At 41.1% G+C, this 19,141-nt stretch overlaps 1 protein-coding gene across 2 annotated transcripts in view; it reads left to right on the forward strand.

Moving 5' to 3' along the window:
* MLLT3 (MLLT3 super elongation complex subunit) overlaps positions 1 to 18,287 on the forward strand; it is a 285,130-nt gene extending 266,843 nt beyond the window's left edge. For both annotated transcript variants that reach the window (XM_034987920.1, XM_034987921.1), the window contains exons 8-11: positions 1,278 to 1,377; positions 7,117 to 7,188; positions 8,308 to 8,379; positions 14,967 to 18,287. In XM_034987920.1, coding sequence (XP_034843811.1) covers positions 1,278 to 1,377; positions 7,117 to 7,188; positions 8,308 to 8,379; positions 14,967 to 15,098 — 376 coding nt within the window. In that variant the 3' untranslated portion in view covers positions 15,099 to 18,287. The remainder of the gene's footprint in view (positions 1 to 1,277; positions 1,378 to 7,116; positions 7,189 to 8,307; positions 8,380 to 14,966) is intronic.
* The last annotated feature ends 854 nt before the right edge of the window (positions 18,288 to 19,141 follow it).

The following is a 19,141-nucleotide window of genomic DNA, read 5'->3' on the forward strand; positions in this document are numbered from 1 at the left end:
CCTGCCCCGAGTCGGTGCGGGTCAAATCGCTCAGGCTTGTGCGTTGTCTGACGTGATCCCCGTTGTTGGAGATTCGCGTCTTTCCCCCCACCTGACATGTGCTGTTAGTACAGCAGCGCCGATGTAACATTTGGTCTTCCTTGCACTTGTGAAGTCTCAACTGTTTAATCAGTTTAAATACTCAGCCTTCCGCTTCAGTCAAGAAGCATTTTAAAGCAGCGCTTCAACGGAACACTTCATTAATGTAATTTAGTTAAGAAAAACAAGTTCCATCAGTTTTTGCTAAAAGGATGTCCCAGCGTATCCTTTTCATTTCCTATCTTGTATCTTGTCTATCTGAATATATTATAGAGCTGGAATGTGATTGCCTATTCAGAGCAAAAGAAAAACTATCCTGATTTCTAAAGCATTTTCTGTTTCTGAAAAGAATATTATATTAGGTGACTGTATAGCCAAAGAGAGCAAACACTGAAGGACATTTCAGAAGGAGGGTGTACATTCAGTAGAGTAGAATAAAGAAATATCTCCTACCCTGGCTACAAAGAAAATTCTATTTTGTTCTGAAAGGAAAAAGACAGGGGAGGGGTGATGTTTTTATATTGTCTTTGGTTGTTGAAAGATACGCTCTTTCTTGAAAGCAGTTATCCCAAACACACTGTCTCTTCATGTTGCTGAAGTGTATTTCCAACGAATTATTGTAGCAGTGGTCAAGACTAGGGACAGCCTTGAATCCTTACATGGTAGAAATAGTTGGTGTGGGTCTAGCATCTTGGGCTTCCACTCCCACAGCCTGGGTTCACCCACAGCAAAGAGGCAGGAGGAAAAGGAAACTAAAGGGTAGTAACCTACAAAATATCTAATTTTGCTGACCTGGCAGCTTGGGTAACATGCTTGGTGATAGCAGGCGGGTGGAGTTGGAGCAGGGAGATATAAGAATAAATGGGGCCAGTACAGTATAGTTGCTGAGCACCAACGTCGGGTACCATTGCCTGGGTTTGAATCCCAGAACCGCCCCTTTTACCTCTTGACCGTAGGCGGGTGACCTAGTTGAAGTCCGTTTCCTCATCTGTTGAAATAAGGGTCATTAAGTGAGAAAGAGGCGCTAAAACACCTAACACGGTTCCAACCCAGAGTGAGCACCACTATGGGTTAGCGGTTGTAGGAGTTGCACCAGGTTTCCGGTGATTAGTGTTTGGATTCCTTGCTCTCTGCGCCTATTTCCATAGATATTTCAAGAACTGTCTAGACTGATGCGTGTGACTTCTGTTTCTTTTCAGAGTTAGCTTAAGTGACGGTAGCGACAGTGAAAGCAGCTCAGCTTCTTCACCCCTACATCACGAACCCCCGCCACCTTTATTAAAAACCAACAACAACCAGGTAAATTGCTGCGTTTGCCCTCTTCAGGACTCTGCCAAACGAGGTGTGATCATTTTTACAAAGCACACAAAACTTTTTATCCCTTAATTTTAAACAAAATTTCTCTCACTATCAAATAAATGGGAATCTACAACCTTCGGAATAAACACATGGCTGGGGTGAAAGAACTTTTGTTGTCATGGGAAAAGTGTGTTCCATCGGATGGGTTAATTATATCGACGCAGGAAGGGACGGTGACAGAAAGTGTTGCTCATTTTCTCCTGATCCCTGTGGGTTTTTTTTTCCCCCCTTCGGCAGTAAATAGGCTAATTTAATGAATTAGAAAGAATATAACCTTTGGAGCTAGGATAAAGCCTGGTTCTTTGTTTTACTAATTTACAGTAATGTACTGGTGGGAAATTAACTTTGAACTTTTGATTCTCAGTTTCCTCATCCATAAACGGGGATATTAATACCTGCCTTGCTGACTCTTGGAACAATGATGAATACTGTATTTGTAAAGAGCAAGAGGCCATGCTCATGCCTACTGGGCACTCAGTTGATGAGAGTAGATGTTTATTATTATTATAGGTGCTCTGCCCCTGTGTGCTCATCCAGGAAAAGAGGGTCATCATTTGAAATTGTAAGGAATAGTTAATAAAATGCAGAATAAATAATGGTCATTATCATTGTTATGAATCAAGCAAAAAGGAAGCCTTATTAATAGTCAATTCAGAATAAAGTTATTTGGATAAGGTCTAGGCAAAACTTTGAAAGCTATGATGAAGAGCTTTTGTTAAATGATTAAGAATGAGATATTTTAGGGCGCCTGGGTGGCTCAGTTGGTTAAGCAACTGCCTTCGGCTCAGGTCATGATCCCAGGGTCCTGGGATCGAGTCCCACATCGGGCTCCCGGCTTGGCGGGAAACCTGCTTCTCCCTCTCCCACTCCCCCTGCTTGTGTTCCTGCTCTCGCTGTCTCTGTCTCTGTCAAATAAATAAAATCTTTAAAAAAAAAAAAAAAAGAATGGGATATTTTAAATACTAAAATAAACTAATTTCAAATATCATGAATATTGTAAAAGCCTCATAGTGCATTGAGTTGATACACTCATTTATGTAAGCTGTTCTTATCTCTTTGTTTAGGCAGATTCCCTGTGACCTCTAAAATAATTGCTTAATCACGTTACCCTATGAATATTATGAACTTGAGAATAAAAGAACTGAGCTTCTCTGAAATTATTCTCTTTCACAGATGTCCTACAATTTTAAACAGCCTTGTCCTTGAATTTGTGATCTTTGCTTTACTGGGAAATGTGATTTTTATAGCTGAAGATTTTCTTTTTAAATTTTGCATAAAGCATAAGATCTCTTAAAATTTAAAATACCTCATTTATAAAGTTTATCCGCAACTTAAAGCCTTCATTATGGAGTAGGAATAATATCAGTGTTCTCTGCCTCACCGTGTTCATACAGTTTCTTTGTGGACTACATGTAAATGCAAGCCCAGCCTCATCATCTGTTACAGACTGGCTGGCTGTTCAAGGAGTTAGTACATTCTTACTCCTTACCCTACCTCCCGGCATCCCTGCATTCCCCAGCTCCAGTGCCAGTCATACCCTTGGCTCTCTCCTCTCACATGGCTGCCTACCACCACATATCAAGCACTTCTGGGGCAGGTGAAGAATAAGGGCATAACCATCACTGCCAATCAGTTGAGAAGAGCCCTGGGCTGGCTAACTAGATACCTTGAGTTTCTTTTGTAAATCTGTGCTTCCGTATAAGCTGGCAAAGTTTAGAATTTGGACTTTGAATATATTTGCATATTTAATTTAAGCCTCTGGAACCCTGATTTCCGCTTCAGGTGGGGAGTGTGTTAGAACCAGGGTCCCTTACGGGCAGTAGCAGGGCACTGTCAGGAGTTAGGGGTGTTAGGTAAGCCCCTCCTTAAGCCCCTTCAGCTTCATTCCCAGTCAGGGTTAAGACTGTGCTTGATAAATAAATGCAGCTCCACAAAGCCCCCATCTTGCCTTTCAAACCACCCTCGACACTTCCTGGATAGGCAGGCTTGAGCTGACTTGGCTCAAGTCTTGGCTTCAGGGAAAGGTTTGGATTCTTTGTCAGTTTTTTTTTTTTTTTTTTTTAATACCTGTCTAGCAAAACGAGACTAAAAAAAAATGAATGGTATCATCTATCTGGTGAGGGTAAAAATTACTTTATCCAATTAGATAGCATACCACTGGTTTCTTGGCATATGTTTATTCGACAAATGTAGCTTCACACATGTGAATCATCAATCTGTCAGGAATACTCAGTTATATGTCACTTACTCCATGCACCTATAAGCATAATAAGAAAGTCCATATGCTTTCACTTTTAGCTAGTCTAGGGTAGGAAATAGGTGTAGTACCGCAAGAGCACTTACCTCCTTGTTGCTGTCTTGGAACAGAGAGCAGAGAAGGGTTTTAAAACTTTGTTTAGTATTGATTTCTTAACCCCTCAAATCACCTGCTTCGGGTCAGGTGTGTGTTGCTGTCCCTTTAAGTCTGTGTTTTAGGACTTCTTAAAAATTAGCTAGTCTTTCTTAGTTCTCCCTGCCGGTGAAGTGGAATAGTGAAAATTAATTAAAAATATAAAAGTCCCCTGAATTTCACCCTAGAATGTGTTTTCCATCTTTATTTGAATGTATGTGTGATAATTTGAAATTTCACATCAAATAAAATAGATGAAAACAGACTTCCTGTTTCACAGTTAGGCCTTCAGAGTATGAGTTTCCTGGGTTGCTCTGTCTTCAAGTTGATAATGATCTCTCAGGTTTCTGTAAATCACGAGACAACGCCGAGTTTTCCTTACCCGTTCTCAAGTCTTCCAGGGACTAGGGAAAAGAGAAAGTGCTAATTGAGTCAAACATTTTCTAACTATTGATAAAAAGTGAACAGAGAGCCACATGTCAACAAAGCAAGTAATTAACCTGAGTATTGTTAGGAGCTACTAGCGATCGTTAACATGAAAGACCTATCAGTAGAGAATCCATCTCCTGAATAATTGAGTTGTCAGTCCTCTCAAAGGGATACAGAAATATAATAATCTTTGAAGTTTGATTCTCAAGCCATAGCCTCAGATTAAGGATCGAAGTGCAACTTAGTTCTGTTTTAGGGGACTACCATGTGTATAAATGGTGCATCTTGGCAGTCTGGGTGGCTGTCTCCAGTAAAGCTTAATAGGGAATAATAGTGAGTGCTGTGCCATTTTAATCAGAGGGCTGTGTGTGTATGTGTATTACTATTATTACTAAACTTCAAACCTCCCTTACATGAGTTTCAAATGAAATCAAAATTCCAGATCCTTTTTGGCTGAAAGTATGTATGAGAAGGGCGGGGGTGGGGGCCTTGAGGGAAGGAAGTGATCCACTGGACCCAAGTTAATATTCAGAATATCATAAATTACCTCTCAGCCTGCAAAGCATGTTGAATGAAATTAAAGAGTCCATCCAGTTAAACTGGTTTGAAATAAGCCCATGGAAGACAAGGTGCTGTACTTTTATATTCTGGAGTCGTTTCCTTAAAGATAAGAAATGATCATAAATAAAACAATTGTCTTCAGCATGGCTCAAGCTCTCTCAGAATGAGGTTTTGACAAAGCTGTTTATTTTGGAGCAGGGAGAGATCAAAGAAGGAAGATTAACTGAGCCCTCTCTGGGCAGCCACTCAGTAACTTGAGGCGGATCACTGACACCCGGAGCTTTTGTTCCTGCCACTGCAGCTTCAGAAGAAAGAAACTAGGATTTCAATGTAGTTTGGCCTTCTGTGCTGGAGCACTTACGGAATGTGTAGGGTGGGACTTAAGTGCCCCGAATGTTCTATTTTCTGCTCTGAGGAGAAGGTGGTAGAACTCTCTAAACCTAGTTAGCAGAGTTGCCTTACAAATGTAGAGCCCTTAGTCACTTTGACCCCCAGAGTGCAGTGAAGGGGGGTGCAGAGAGGGATATGATGGCATACAATTCAGTTTTCTAATGCACAAGGCAAGCACGCAGGCGCTGTTTTTCTCTCTGGCCTGGAATCTCGGCTGACGGTCTCTGCTTTGCCCAACCGCGTGTCTGAGTTGGCGAGGAGTGCCATCTACTGACCTACTTACTCCTAGGTCTCCGAGCTCGGAGTTTCCTCTTGAGGTCTCATTTCCAACAACAATAGAGAAGGAAATTCTGAATATAGTGGAGTGTTGGGTTTCCTTTACAGTGCAGCACGTTAAAAATGATTGCCTTGCCCCAGCGATTAAGTAATTTCCTTGTGTTGCCCAGAGCATTGTATTTTAAGTGACTGAGCCTGGTCAGGTTGGTCATCTGGTTATCTTAATGTTAAAAATGAAGAAATAGAGGCAATTCTCAGGAAAGATCTGTTGAAGCTCACTTCTTACCCATGCATTATTCTAAATTCAAAGGAAAATATACCCTTTTAAAGTATTTGGTCTTTTCCAGAATGTCATGGTCCTATATCCCCAACAGGTGAACTGTTGGTAGTATAACATTTTACAGCTGAATCTTGTTCATCATGTTCTTCTTGTTTATTTCATCTCATTTTTTTTGAGGTCCAAAAATTTTAAATAATAGGGCCAGGACCTGAACCTAAGTTTCCGAGCCCAATCAGAAACTTACTAAAAGTGGACTCATTTTAAGGTCATTTTGTGTTATGGAATATGGTAGACTTTTGAACAGAACTCTGTGTGTGTGTGTGTGTGTGTGTGTGTGTCAGAGCAGAGAATGAAGAGCAGTAGGAATGAACATGAGACTTCGTAAATATATCCTTTATTTGGTATTTTCCTCCTTATTATTAGCTTCTGATTATAACTCACTTGGTAATGAGGTTATCATGAAAAAGACAAATTACTTTGCTTTTTATGTTTATATACATTTGTAAACACTCATCAATAAATTCAGTGGATCTCAGCGATTTTAAACAAGACCCATTTAAAAATATTTCCCTTATAATCCTCAATTTTGAGGGCCCTAATAAACCAACTGCATTTATTAAATAATAATTTGTGTCTCCTTCTAGTTCATTAAAAACCTAGCTCCCCACGGAAGCTTATAAACAGCACGCAAAACTTCCGTTCGTACCCTAAGCTGTAATCGGTTCAGATGGAAGGGCAGGCACTTGGTACTTTATCATGGGTAAACACATCATTTCTTGAGACACAGAAGATAGTCCTGCCCCTTTATTTCTTGAGTCGGAGGATCCCAAGGTGGGAGCAACCAGTGTAACTGATGGCCATCTTCATTTCCAAGGCTGCATCCAGTTAGTGGATCTGAGTAATTTTTAACTCTGAAAGTCAGGTACTAAAAAGGGCATTTGAGTGTTTGTTTTATCATCCCTAGCATGCTGAGCACTGGTAGTCATGCTGAAACAGCAGAATGAGTAAGAAAAAATTCTTGCCAGAGGGGACTATAATCCAGTATAACTCAGCTGCTGTGCATATGTGTGAGAGTGTTGTCACAAAAAAGCAGCAGCCTTGGAAGCTTCGATCAATTTCCTTATCGTCAACTTTTTTTTTTAAGTCTATTGCCCTGACTCAGCATTTCAGATAGAAGTCCTTTATTTTCCAAGAAAGAGTGAGATTAGAAGAGAAGAAAGAAAACATAGGAGAAATGCTATTTGGAAAGTGATATTATTGTATGACATTTCATGCCTAAGTGCCTTTGTTTAGGGGGCCGGTTCGCTACGAAGTGCCTGAAATCAAATTTACCAGTGTTCTCTTTGATCCCTAGATTCTTGAAGTGAAAAGTCCAATAAAGCAAAGCAAATCAGATAAGCAAATAAAGAATGGTGAATGTGACAAGGTAGGTTTCCAGGGCGTTCCTGGGAGTGCTCTAGCACTGACTAGCTTCCCTTTCCTAGTGTCTCCCTTGACCATTCGTGCTGGCTCTCCTTCCATGTCTTCATCGGAAGTGCCTCACATCCCCAAATGATGAGCACTTCTTCTCGGGTTCTCCAAGTCTCGCCTCTATCTTCAGTGGGATGCGGGGCCCTTATGCTACCATTTGCCATGATGCCTGCATTGCCAAGGGGTTTTGGGGACATTGAATTGGGAGGTAAGAAAACCATGGTGGAGGATTGGGGAATCACAGCCGTAAGTGAGCGGGACACCTGATCCCAGTGTAGTGTGCTTTCCAGGTGTACGTCATGCAATCGAAATCTGACTGCAAGACTCGCTGGGGGTTAGTCTCCTGTTGTGGGCAGGGTCATAAGGTGCTTTGCGGGATCAAGGCAGGCCTGACTAAAGCTTCACCTGCCTTTCCTTTGCCTTCATGGCAAACGGCACTAGGAAAACCCATGCAGTTATGCAGACAAAGATTCCGGAGTCTGAGCATATGGAAAGAGAGGTGCGCTTCTGCCCCTTCAGGGGAGCTTTTGACAAACCACATGCTAATTTGGACAGTCATCCCTGTCTTTCATAAGATGTTGGTGATGTTGTTAGGTAAGACTGGAAAAGCCTTTTTTTTTTTTTAAAGAATTTGTCCTGATATAATTGGTTATGTGCATTTATACTTTCCATGTTCAAATTTAGACTTTTATTCTCCTAGTTAATTTTCTGAGATGGAAGAATTAAAAAAAAGTCTGTGCTAATACGTTTCAACTCACAATTTACCATTGAGTACCCTTTCTTCCTATAGAGGGTGTTACTGGGAGAGGGTGGGTCCGCTCCCTTGAATCTTGTTGAGAGTAAATAAGTACAAGAATTTTCCCTTCGTAAAAAAAGCCGGCTTTGTAAGGGTAACAGTTGGCCAGGAGAGACTCAGTCTGCAGGAGCCTTGGGCACTGACTCCACACAGCCTGGGGAAGGGAGCTAGAATGGGGAACCTCCAGCTGCTGCTTGTGTGTTCCTGTTTAGTTGTTGTGTTATTTTTGGATTGCTTCCTAAAGTGCTTGTTCTTTTGGGGGATACTCTTCTCTTTCAGGCCTACCTAGATGAACTGGTAGAACTTCACAGAAGGTTAATGACGCTGAGGGAGAGACACATTCTGCAGCAGGTGAGAGAAATGCATTGTAGCACAACCGTTTCCAGAAGCTGCAAGGCCTACTTCATCCTGGGGTCGTGTCCTAGCCCCTGGAGGTCACGCCAGCCCTGCGCTGTCAGCAGGGGTGATGCCACCTGCAGAAGTATTTTGTGGGGTGGGAGGAGTGCTCGTTGCTGAGGCTACCTGGAAGTCTGCTCCGGAGCTCGGCGTGGATGATCTCCCTCGCCTGGTGTTGCAGGTGGGGAAAACCGGGTCACTAGAGGAGGCGATGGTGCTGGAATGCTCGGATTCCTCCGAATCCGCTGGTTGACACTGGCCTATGGGCTGAGGGAGGGGGAGAGTGGGAATGCAAAAGCCTTGGGGGCTAGGCTTCTAGTTTCATGAGAAAACAGTGATAAGAATTTCAGTCAAGTGTTATAAACATTTGTGATTCAATGGAGTAACCTTTTGCCAGAGCTCTTCGAAGGGAAAGAAATATTTTCCTCATTTCTCTTATCTTGTACAACATACATCTATTCTTATGAACTCAACTGTGAAATACTTGCGGAGTGGGGAAACTTCTATTAGTACAATTGGATGTTTTGTGAAGATAAGGGTGCTTTTTAATTTTACTATAGTTACAGTACATGTGTCTGTTGCATTAACAGTGGCTGGTGATAAATAACTTTTCTTTAACACCCAAAGAGAAGGTTGCGTTCTAAATTCCAGGGTGGGTTTGTAGATTAGTTCACTGTTTGAATTTTGTTTTATTACTACTTTCAAATGACTTGAAGTAGTACTTAATCTACCCCAGCTGTGTGTGGGTTATTTTTTTGTTTAATGGCTGATGGTCACTTTTATATTCTGTGTACATTTTTTGCTGAAATCTATAAATATGCACTCTCAAACCTGCCAAGTTGCCTGATTTGTCTGATAAGGTTTTTTTTTTTTTTTTAAAACCCTTCTAGAGTTTCAGAGTTAAACGAAACTGTTACAGATCTAGGATTCTTAATTGGGACGAGTTGCATTTCTTGCATTTCCCTTTAAGCGAGTATGGGTAAGGGAGCCGGATTGGAGTGGTTTACCCTAAGAATTACCCTAGTCCTCTGCTAGTATCTTTCTTCAACGTTCTTTAGAAATGAAAATTGTTCAGCTTGCCATTTACCAATTACGTGGGGTTAATTGACTGAATGGTGATGGTAAATCTATTAGCTGATATTCCCATCCCTTTCTATCCCTTTTTAAACACCAGCTCTGAACCACTGTGGAGCAGTTGTCCAATAAAGCTATTAATGCACAAGCCGGGTCCAAGTAGCGAGTCTTGCAGGAGAGTGAAACAGATATTTGGGCAGGGTTGGGACACCTTCACAAAGAAAGCCCAGCCAGTGAGTGGAGGAAGGAGGCCTTTGGCAGGGTCTTACCTTGGGTGTCATTGGCATTCTCGATTTCACATTGTCCCTTAATTTGACCTTTGAAAGAATCGTGAGGGAAGGTGGCTTACTCGAGAATTCTAGCGAAGTGGATTACTTTAGTGTCCTAGAGGGAGAGAGTGATGGCTATGAATTTTTAGCCTGGCATCAAGGCGCTCCAGGACACACAGCGTTTCAGCCTAATTGCATTCCCAGGCCGGTTGAAAGCTCTCAGTCTTTGGCCTTTTGCCTTGTAATGCAGCTGAGGCTTGTGATTATGATACCATGATGCATGTACTGTCACGGTTTACTGCTTAATTAATTCCTATTGTAAAACATAGCACTATTGAGGACTAATGTTATTCTCCACCTCGAGAGCTGCTCATCTCGCGGAATGCATTCCGCAAAGTCGACGTACTCTCCGCCATGCGGACCTGAGCACCTGCGACAATATTTCTGGTGAGGCCAGGATCACATCCGAAGTCTTCTAGTATTAAACACGTCCTATCAAAAACTCTGGTCTGACCGTTTTATTTGGCTCACAAAAAGTGGTTAATGTCTTTGTTTTACTCTGGGGACACCCAGCATCTAGCTTAATGAGCAGAAAGCCCTGGATCAAGAGAGCCTGTGTTCTTCGCCACTTTCCCTTAAGGTAAAAATACAGTACAGGGGATACAGTCAAACCCAGAGATCTGAGTACTGAGGATGGACTAATAATTGGATTTTTCTTCAAACTGCATTCCACCTTTATTTGGAAAGGGAGATTGAGCACTTCTCACCTTCCCCAGCAATTGAGCTCTGAGTCTGGGTTTGGCATTTTAGGATGAAGTAAAAGCTCTAAGGAGAACAAGGGCTTCCTTAGAAGACAGGTTAACAGTTTAGATAACAGCTACTATACTTTTAAAATTGTCTTCAGGAAGATGGGAAATGAGTGGTATGTTAGAGTATTCCTTCTCACATCATGGAGAACCCTCCCTGAGAAGTGTTCTGCTGAAGATTATCTCCATCTTGGGAAATTGCCTTCATGTTACCGAACCCCTTACAGCCAGGATCCTGATGGCCTGCCTCCTCCCCCAGGGGAGGGCCCATGTGGTCCCTCCGTAAACAGCACTTCCCTGTCCGTAGCCCCCGCGATTCTACAGGAAGACCTAACATCTCCCAGACCTGAATCCACTGCAGGCAGCAGTGGTTAAAGCAAAGCCTGTTCATTACTTCTCTTCACTGAAAGAGCTGCTTTTGGGCAGAAAGAACTCTGATTTTTAAAGAAATATAATTAGACTAGAAATAATGCATCCACCTCTTTATAATTAAAAACCAGGGTTGGGGAAAGAGCCATAGATTTAACAAGTGGACCTTACTTTGTTTTTAAACAAACAAAAAAGGCAGCCTGCCATGGTACCCCCTAAAAGGCTAACGTGACAGGAAATAACCCATCACAAATGTTTTCTCCCCATAACCGTGATGGGAAGAATGAGTTGTGCAGTTGAGATACTCTTCCTTTTCCACTAAGTATCTACACCATGTATCCTTGCCTTTTCTTATCTACAGCACTCTGTCTTTTATTATCCTTATTTGGGGGAGGTATTCCTTATTGCAGGATGACGGGGGCTGACAACAGCAAGGTAGAGCCCCGCCACATGGGCAGAGCAAGGCGGTTCCTATAGTGAGGCAGAGAGGCATCCTTCGGGGACCAGTGGGGTGTTTCTAGGCTTTGGGGCTTGTGTCATTGGAATAAGGCATGTTAATGCCGTGCTTCTGATGTTCTCACTATCAGGGTTCCTGGAAAGGAACCCACGTTTATTTTTCTTTATGAAGTCTTTACTTAATTGAGGACGTGGGTACATGCTCTAGTAATTCGAGTCATTAATGCCGTTCCCTTTGGCAAATGGTCCCGAACGCCCCGACTGCTGCCACTGCTATTAATACTACTTTAAGGCTGTCTCTGCGTCTACCTTGATGTATTCTTACAAGCGCCCATAAAAATATGGGGCTCATTTAGTGAGATTGATCGGATCCCCTTCATTTCTTTGTGTGTTTGCAGGAGTTGGGGGGGACGCGGGGCCGCATGTGGGGGAGGGAGGCGGCCTGTCATCCGAGCACTGGAAACCTACCGGACAGTCCGGTGCACCTGAGACACCCCCGTTTCCTAGTGGGCAAGTGGGGTTATTTGCTTTAGAATCAAGTGTCTTTTTCTACAAGGTATTTTTACTGCTCTGGTTTCTACGTATTGTTAAGTAATTAGTCAGCAGCTATATTGAGTCACAGGAGGCTATCTTCTTAAAGGAGTGAGTTACCATTTCAAAGGGAGAATCTAGGACTATCCTTTACCCCCACATTGTGATGTAACTACTCTCCTTCCTCTCCTGTCCTCCCTGCTCTCTTCCCTTACCCCTGCAACTTTCATTATAATTGTTTGTTTGTTTTTTTTTTAAATTCAAGTAGGCCTTTTCTGAGTTTTAGCTTCTGGCATTTTCCCTGCTTCATTTGTTTTAGTGCTAATGAAATGGCTAACAGTCAATGAGGGGAGGTGGAAAAAGCGCTGGGTCTGAATAGTCCATGTGCTGTACAGTTACCTCCCAGATCATTAAGGATACATTTATATTTATACGGTAATCATAATCATGTTGCCCTGATCTGTGTAGCAATTTAGTTTATAAAGAAGCTTTATTTATCCTATTATCTTATTTGATCTTTTGCACAACCCTGTGTACTAGAACAGGAGTCATTGTCCCCATTTTGTAGGTGAAGAAGAAATGGAGGCTCAGGTTATCATGTTCTGTGCAGTGTCCTTCAGATAGTGAGCTGAGTCAGAACTGATACACGAAATCCAGGAGTCTGTTCCGGTTGCTTGGGCGCTCCCCTCCTGGCCAGCTCGTTGGGGAGAGAGGTCACACTCTGGGAGAATTGTTATTGGCCTTCATTGTGTACGTTGAAAGCCTATCTCTTTCTGTCCTGAAGATTACACATATTCCCTAGCCCTATCGTATTTTTTTATAGTATCACAAAAAAGATAATTTACTCTGGAAACTACTGTTAGTATGTCTTTAGCATCAGTTGAATTAAGTATTTGATTGCCTTGAAAAGTTTGTGTGTGGGTTACTTACCAAAGCTCGGTAACTAGTAACTGATAAACAAGTGTCCATTTTAGATCTTTTAGTGTTAATAAGCTCTTGCTTGATAAGTTCTTATCTTATGTGAATATAGTACTTTAACCATAATGGGGAACACCCTTTCTGGTAGTCTCTTGATGCATGAGCTAGAGCTAGAAGCCTGGGTCCAGTGGTTTAAAGTAAGTAAGAGGTTACTGAGGACATAGACTCAATGCTGTCCTGATCTTCCATCTTTCCCCTCTTGCACTCATCCTCTTGAGGGGAAGATAGGTTTCCATCTTTATTCCAGACAGGAAGGGGGGGACAGAGACCAGAAAACACATACTCATGGTCTACAACCTTTTCAGAAATGGTCCTGAAATCCCAGTGACTTCTGACAAATAAGTAGGAAGTAGCAGTATCTGCCAAATGCTGCAAGTGGGTCTGGGGAGGCAAGTGTTTTAGCTGGGCTTGTGGCTACTTCCAGAAAAATCAGGCTTCTGTTCATTAAAAAAAAAAGGGGGGGGGGAGGATAAAAGGATAATAGGTAGGCAGTTTGCTGTATCAGTCATGATGATTTCACAGTGAGAGTAATTTGTTTTATGATGATCCCATAGTTCTATTTGTAAAAAAGAGTTCCAGACATTGAATAAGGCAATAGCTGCTCAGTCTGGAGCTGGGCAATTAATTGGGTTGGGGTTCAGTATATCTTTTATGCTTCTGTGGAAGTCAAATATGTCAGGAATGGGGAGCACATTTTCTGTTGAGAGCCATTTACACATAGGGAATAGTTCACAAATTTACCATTTTTTAAAGAAAACTAATTCTAAGAAGAGAGGGTCAGAAGTTTCCTCTCTGCTGTTTGCCACCTGAAATTAGGTAATCTGAAACTCTGTTGAATAAATAATAGGCTAAATAATTAAAATTGTTCTCTGTTTTAAGGTGAACTAAAGAGAATGAGAAGCAAGTGATAGGAGGGGAGTAACAGACAACTAAAAATAAATAAAAGAGTTTGCCCATTTTCTCTGTGCAAATATTTTCTTTCATCCTGATGTTTTTTTCTCTCCCCTACAAAGCTTGCTAAAATTACCCCCCTCCATCCCAGTTTACCCACAACATACATCCCTCAAGTCCATGCCACCTCGGCACAGCGTCCATTTCTGATAAAATTGAGTAAGATAAGAATGGAAAGACACTAACATGATAAAAGATTCTCTCAAACCAATGACCAGCCTCGTTCTTAACACTGGAAACTTAGAAGTCTCCTCTTGAAAGCCAAGGCAAGACAAAGCAGTACCTCTGCCACCACGAAAGTGGGAGCCCATACGGGAAGAAATGAGGTAGGACTAGGCCACACGAGGAGACAAAGGTTTTTTCTTTTTATAGATACTCATACCCCCAAATATCCAAGGGACTAAACGGGACACGACTGTAAGTAATAAATACAGGTTTTTAATCATTTTGTTGCGGTATAACAAAGTGTACAGCTAGCTGAATTTTCACAAAGCGAATGCATCTTTTGTAACCAGCACCCAAATCAAGCAACAAAACAGGTCCAACCCCCTTCCTCTAGTTACTACCCATGGTCGTCAGGGGCTGGGATTGTAGATGGTTTCTCTTTTTCCCTTTGTGGGTTTTGTGCTTTCTAAGTTTTCAATAACATAATCAGAAAATGATTATTATATATGTGTGTGTGGTGTGTACTTTATAAGGAATTTTGTTATTCCTAGGATGGAATTTCCTTACATCTAGTAAGTCAAGTCACTATCCATTGAGTAACTATTTTTTTAAAAGGGTCTTGAAATTGTATCTCCCCCTAACCACCCTTACAGTAAAATAGTCTGTTGATGACTTGAAAGGAGGAATCAGTTTAAAGGCTATGAAAGAGGAGAACAGGTAATCAGCTCTGATAGAGGATTTCAAGGGGTTAATCGTCCTTTGGCTTTTACCAAATTGGCTAAGGGATAGAGTTCCATGCCAACAGGGCATAGGACCCTCTTGCTATAAAGGAGAATATTAATCTCTTGGTTCCATATTTGATACCATCCTCCCCTCTCTCTCTCCCTTTGCCTTGTGATGTCCACTGCTTATTGCCCAATCTTTGTGTTCTTTACTTCCCTAGATCGTGAACCTTATAGAAGAAACTGGACACTTTCATATCACAAACACGACATTTGATTTTGACCTTTGCTCGCTGGACAAAACCACAGTCCGTAAACTACAGAGTTACCTGGAAACATCTGGAACATCCTGAGGATACAACAACTGGATGCATCAAAAACTATTTTTTTTTTTTTTTGGTTGTGATTTTTTTTTTGTTTGTTTATATGAAAACACTCAGAATGATGCAACCAAAAGGGAAAAAATAAAAATCAAACAACCTTCAGCTTTATTTTTCTTTAAAGCCAGTCATCATCTCTTGATAAAGGAGAGGTTAAGCAAACCAGCCTCAGCGGACCACTCTTCTCTCCAAGGAAATCCCCGGGAAGAGTTAGCCTGGATAGCCTTGAAAACAAATCAAACACAACACAAGAAAACTTAAAGAATGTGTATGGTATCATGTATCTCTCTGTCTGTGGTGGTTCATTCCACAGGACGAATGCATATTCAACACACTGCCTTATTACATAACTGATCTATTTATTATCGCATACAGATATTCTAAAGTCGTTGAGGGAATGACACCACAAGACATTATAAGTACTTGGTCCCGCGGATGCTCTTTCAATGCAGCGCCCTTGCCATCCCAAGCCCAGTGACCTTACTCGTATACCGTGCCACTCTCCACCAACTTTTCCAAGTCCTTTTACTCGTTGCAGTCTGTATTTGCCACCTTTTGTTTTTCCAGTTCCAGGACACAGGTAATCAACTGGGGGGACCAAATTGCCACCCTGATTTTCTTCTTTGTGGTCTTTCTCCTGAAAGTTGGGGCCCAGCCCTTGGCTGTATCCATATAATGATCTTGGACCATGGTAGAAAATGCACCAAATAGGATCATATGAATTGTTGTCTAGCCTTAGTCAATAAACCTGTAGGACTTTTAAACAAGTGTACCTGTAAACGTCCTGCATCCAGCACTGTTGAGCTATCATCAACATCCTTGTGTCTGTTTTACTGTTCTAATATTAGATAAAGACAGAAGTAAAGGCATTCCACAGGATCATCGTTTAAAGAAAAAAAAAAAAAGAATTCTGGTTCTGTTTTCTAAAGAAATGTTGTAGAAATTCTTAATTTGGATCTATTTATTAGTAAGAGTTTCAGCTTTCTTCGGATGCCAGTGTGTTATCCATCTTTACCATAAAACCTGGAATAAGAGATTTTTGTTCACATATGATCCTCTTAGACTCTTTTATATTTGGAAAATTAAAATCTTTCTTTGGGGGAAAATTCTTGGTTATTCTGCCATAACAGATCATGTATTAACTTGTAGATTCAGTGGTTCGATCCTGTTTAGTCACTTGCTTATGTTTCCAGAAGGATTTCTTGTATTGGTGAAAATAAAGATGGTTGGGGGGGGGCTATTTTTGTTCTTGATGTACCCTGTTTTAAAACTAGAAGTCTGTCCTGTGGCATGCAAAAGAAAGCGAATTATTTTTAAAAGAAAAAAAAAAAAACTCAAAGTCCTTTTGGTGTCATTATTCCATCCTCTCCATAAATGGAGATATGCCAAGTGAGAACAGCTCATCTTCCAAGTTTTTGCTAGGAACTCAACTGAAAAGAAGGAAGATGAAGAAATACTTCTGGATCCAAAGGTTCATTCACTGGATCAGCCTTAAGAAAGCCTCTATGTGTGCGAATAGACCAGTCTCTAGGCTCTCCCTTGTTTATTCCCGTGCCAGATGCTGTCTTTTCATACAGAGATTAACTAGTGTCTGTACAGAAAATGGTCTTTCCAGACCCATTCTTTTGGGCAGTAACGTAAATGCAGATTGATAATGAAGTTATTTCTGCATTTTAAAAAGGGGATTTTTTTTTTACATTGTTTTTTTCTATCCAAAGACACTATTTTTTCCTTTAAAAAATTATAATACAGCCATGCTCCTTGTAAATTACTTCTGAAGCGTCCTCCCCAAGGACAAGTGTACTTTTTTTGGTAATGTTATGATTCTTGATGGTTGGCATGAACAGTCCTTGAAGCATTTGTTGTGTGTCCTCTGCTCAATGTTTAACTCCAGAGAAACTTTTGGAGTCATTGTGGACATTAGGTGACTGATGTGTGTGGTTTTAGGTGTGGTTTTAGTTGTGTTTCGTTTTTTTAACTTTGCGGATGAAAGGGGAGGGTATGCTTACCTGAATTGTTTGCAAAATTTAGAAATCTTTAAACATTTCTAACTGCTAATCCACATATTCTCATTAAGCCAGAAATGGATGTGGTTTAACTAAAATATCTGTGTAGTGTAACTAGAAATGTATATATGTAGTTGAGGCCATTTTTATTTTTGTAACTAAGTTGTGCGGTAATTATCTGACAGTGTGAAGATTTTTCTCATTCCTCTGACCACTTACCAGGAAACTAGGTAACATAAGCAACCAAACAAAAAAGGACAATGAGAAGGGAAGCTATTACAGTGATAAACTTTAGACCTAAAATTTAGGCAATAAAGCGGATGTCTTCAGAATATCGTCAGAATGGAAGTTTGTATATTAATAACAAAATTCAAGAAAACTTACCCATCCACTAATCCTCATCGAGACAGCAAAATGAGTTTTCCATCAAATTTCAATAGAGTGAGGGTCACATTGTTGATTTTTTGCAAGTTGTATTCTTACTCTTACCGAATCTTTAAATGCGGAAATAATAAATCCCCTTTCAGTTAATTTCAAATAGTTATACTTCTCTTCAGGTAACCCCCTCAGTTCTGCCATGTTTATAAACACCATTGAAACCTATTAAAAAGTATATTTGGCACATGTGTTTCCTGATGGTGGCTTTGGTTTTTTTAAGCACAAAGGGAAAATGGCAGGGTTTAATTTCTTAGATAGGTTTCAAATAAAATCAACTGGGTGAGTGTGAATATGATTTGAGCCAGCCAGAGTCTGAGAAATTTTCTTTACATTTTCCTCCAGTACTTTGAGGGGGGAAAGATATATGTACAGAACATTTTCCCCCCTTATAAATGGGCTTGCTTCTGGTTTTGCAGCAGGATTATGTATGAGAGGGGATGCTTCCCCTAGCATAGAGCAATTATGTCAGAAACAAAAATGTCCACCTTTCCCTCTACCTTTATGCAGACAAAGAGGTGTGTCTATATGCTTGTGTATTGTGTCAAAAAGTAGGGAGAAGTGTAAAAACTTAAGATCGGGGATAAAAACTCTAAGAGAAAAAATTCCTAAGAGCGTTCTGAACATTTTTAAATTGCTAAGCCAGTCTCTCTGATCGGAATAATTACTCACCTTTTTGTGGAAAGAGCCAATGAAATTGGTTTTCTTCCACTAACATGTTTCTCCCACCGAAAAAATGTTTCTGCTCATACCTTTTACAAACCCAGCTAACCTTTTAGAAAGACAGTTCACAGTTCGGGCCTGCATGACGTCCCACGTACCGTGCGTTTCAAACCCCACACATTAACAATAGTTAACATTGGTTTACGAGAGACTTTGCCCTTAAATGTTTTCACTGTACCCAGGTAACGGAGTTGGATGTCCGGTGCTGGAAATGGTCAGCGTTCGTCTTTGGTGGCTTGTGTTCATTTCTCGCACTTTGAAAGCGATCTGTATGCGCACTGCGTCCCGCCTTTCTCGTTTTGTGTTCTAACGCTGTGTACAGCCCACACGCACATGCTCATGTCCTAAAATGTTGCTTCAGACTGTGGCTCTCAAGCGGGGACTCTGATGTAGAGACAACTCCAGCTGCAGTGAACGTTGAGCCCCTTTCCCATGGTTTAGTTTAATCTTGGGCTGGAAGTCTACATCTCTGACCCCTTTTGTTTTACATGATGCTTTTGATCACATAGTCACTGCCGTCCCTGGATATTGCGTGTAAAGATGCATTGAAGAAGTCCATTTAAGAGGAAGACAAAGCCACCGCTGTCTGTAAACTGTAAATATGGATTTGGGCACTTGTACTCCGGTATCTGCAAATAGAGTTATGATGGAAATGCTGACAGATCCTTCACGGTGGCCAGAGCTACCGTGCGGTGCAAAAATAAATGAAGGAAAAATGTATTCTTGAGACTAACAGTGCAAGGCCAACACATTTTCTAAATCTGTCAGTATCTTTTTTAATGGAGTGTGTATGTGTAGTTATGTTGAAAGATACACTGTGTATGTGTGTGTAGATGCTATTATGTGAACTAC

The sequence above is a fragment of the Mirounga leonina genome, unplaced genomic scaffold (assembly GCF_011800145.1).
Source record: "Mirounga leonina isolate KUSES-001 unplaced genomic scaffold, KU_Mleo_1.0 Mir_447, whole genome shotgun sequence".
NCBI classification, from domain to species: Eukaryota; Metazoa; Chordata; class Mammalia; order Carnivora; family Phocidae; genus Mirounga; species Mirounga leonina.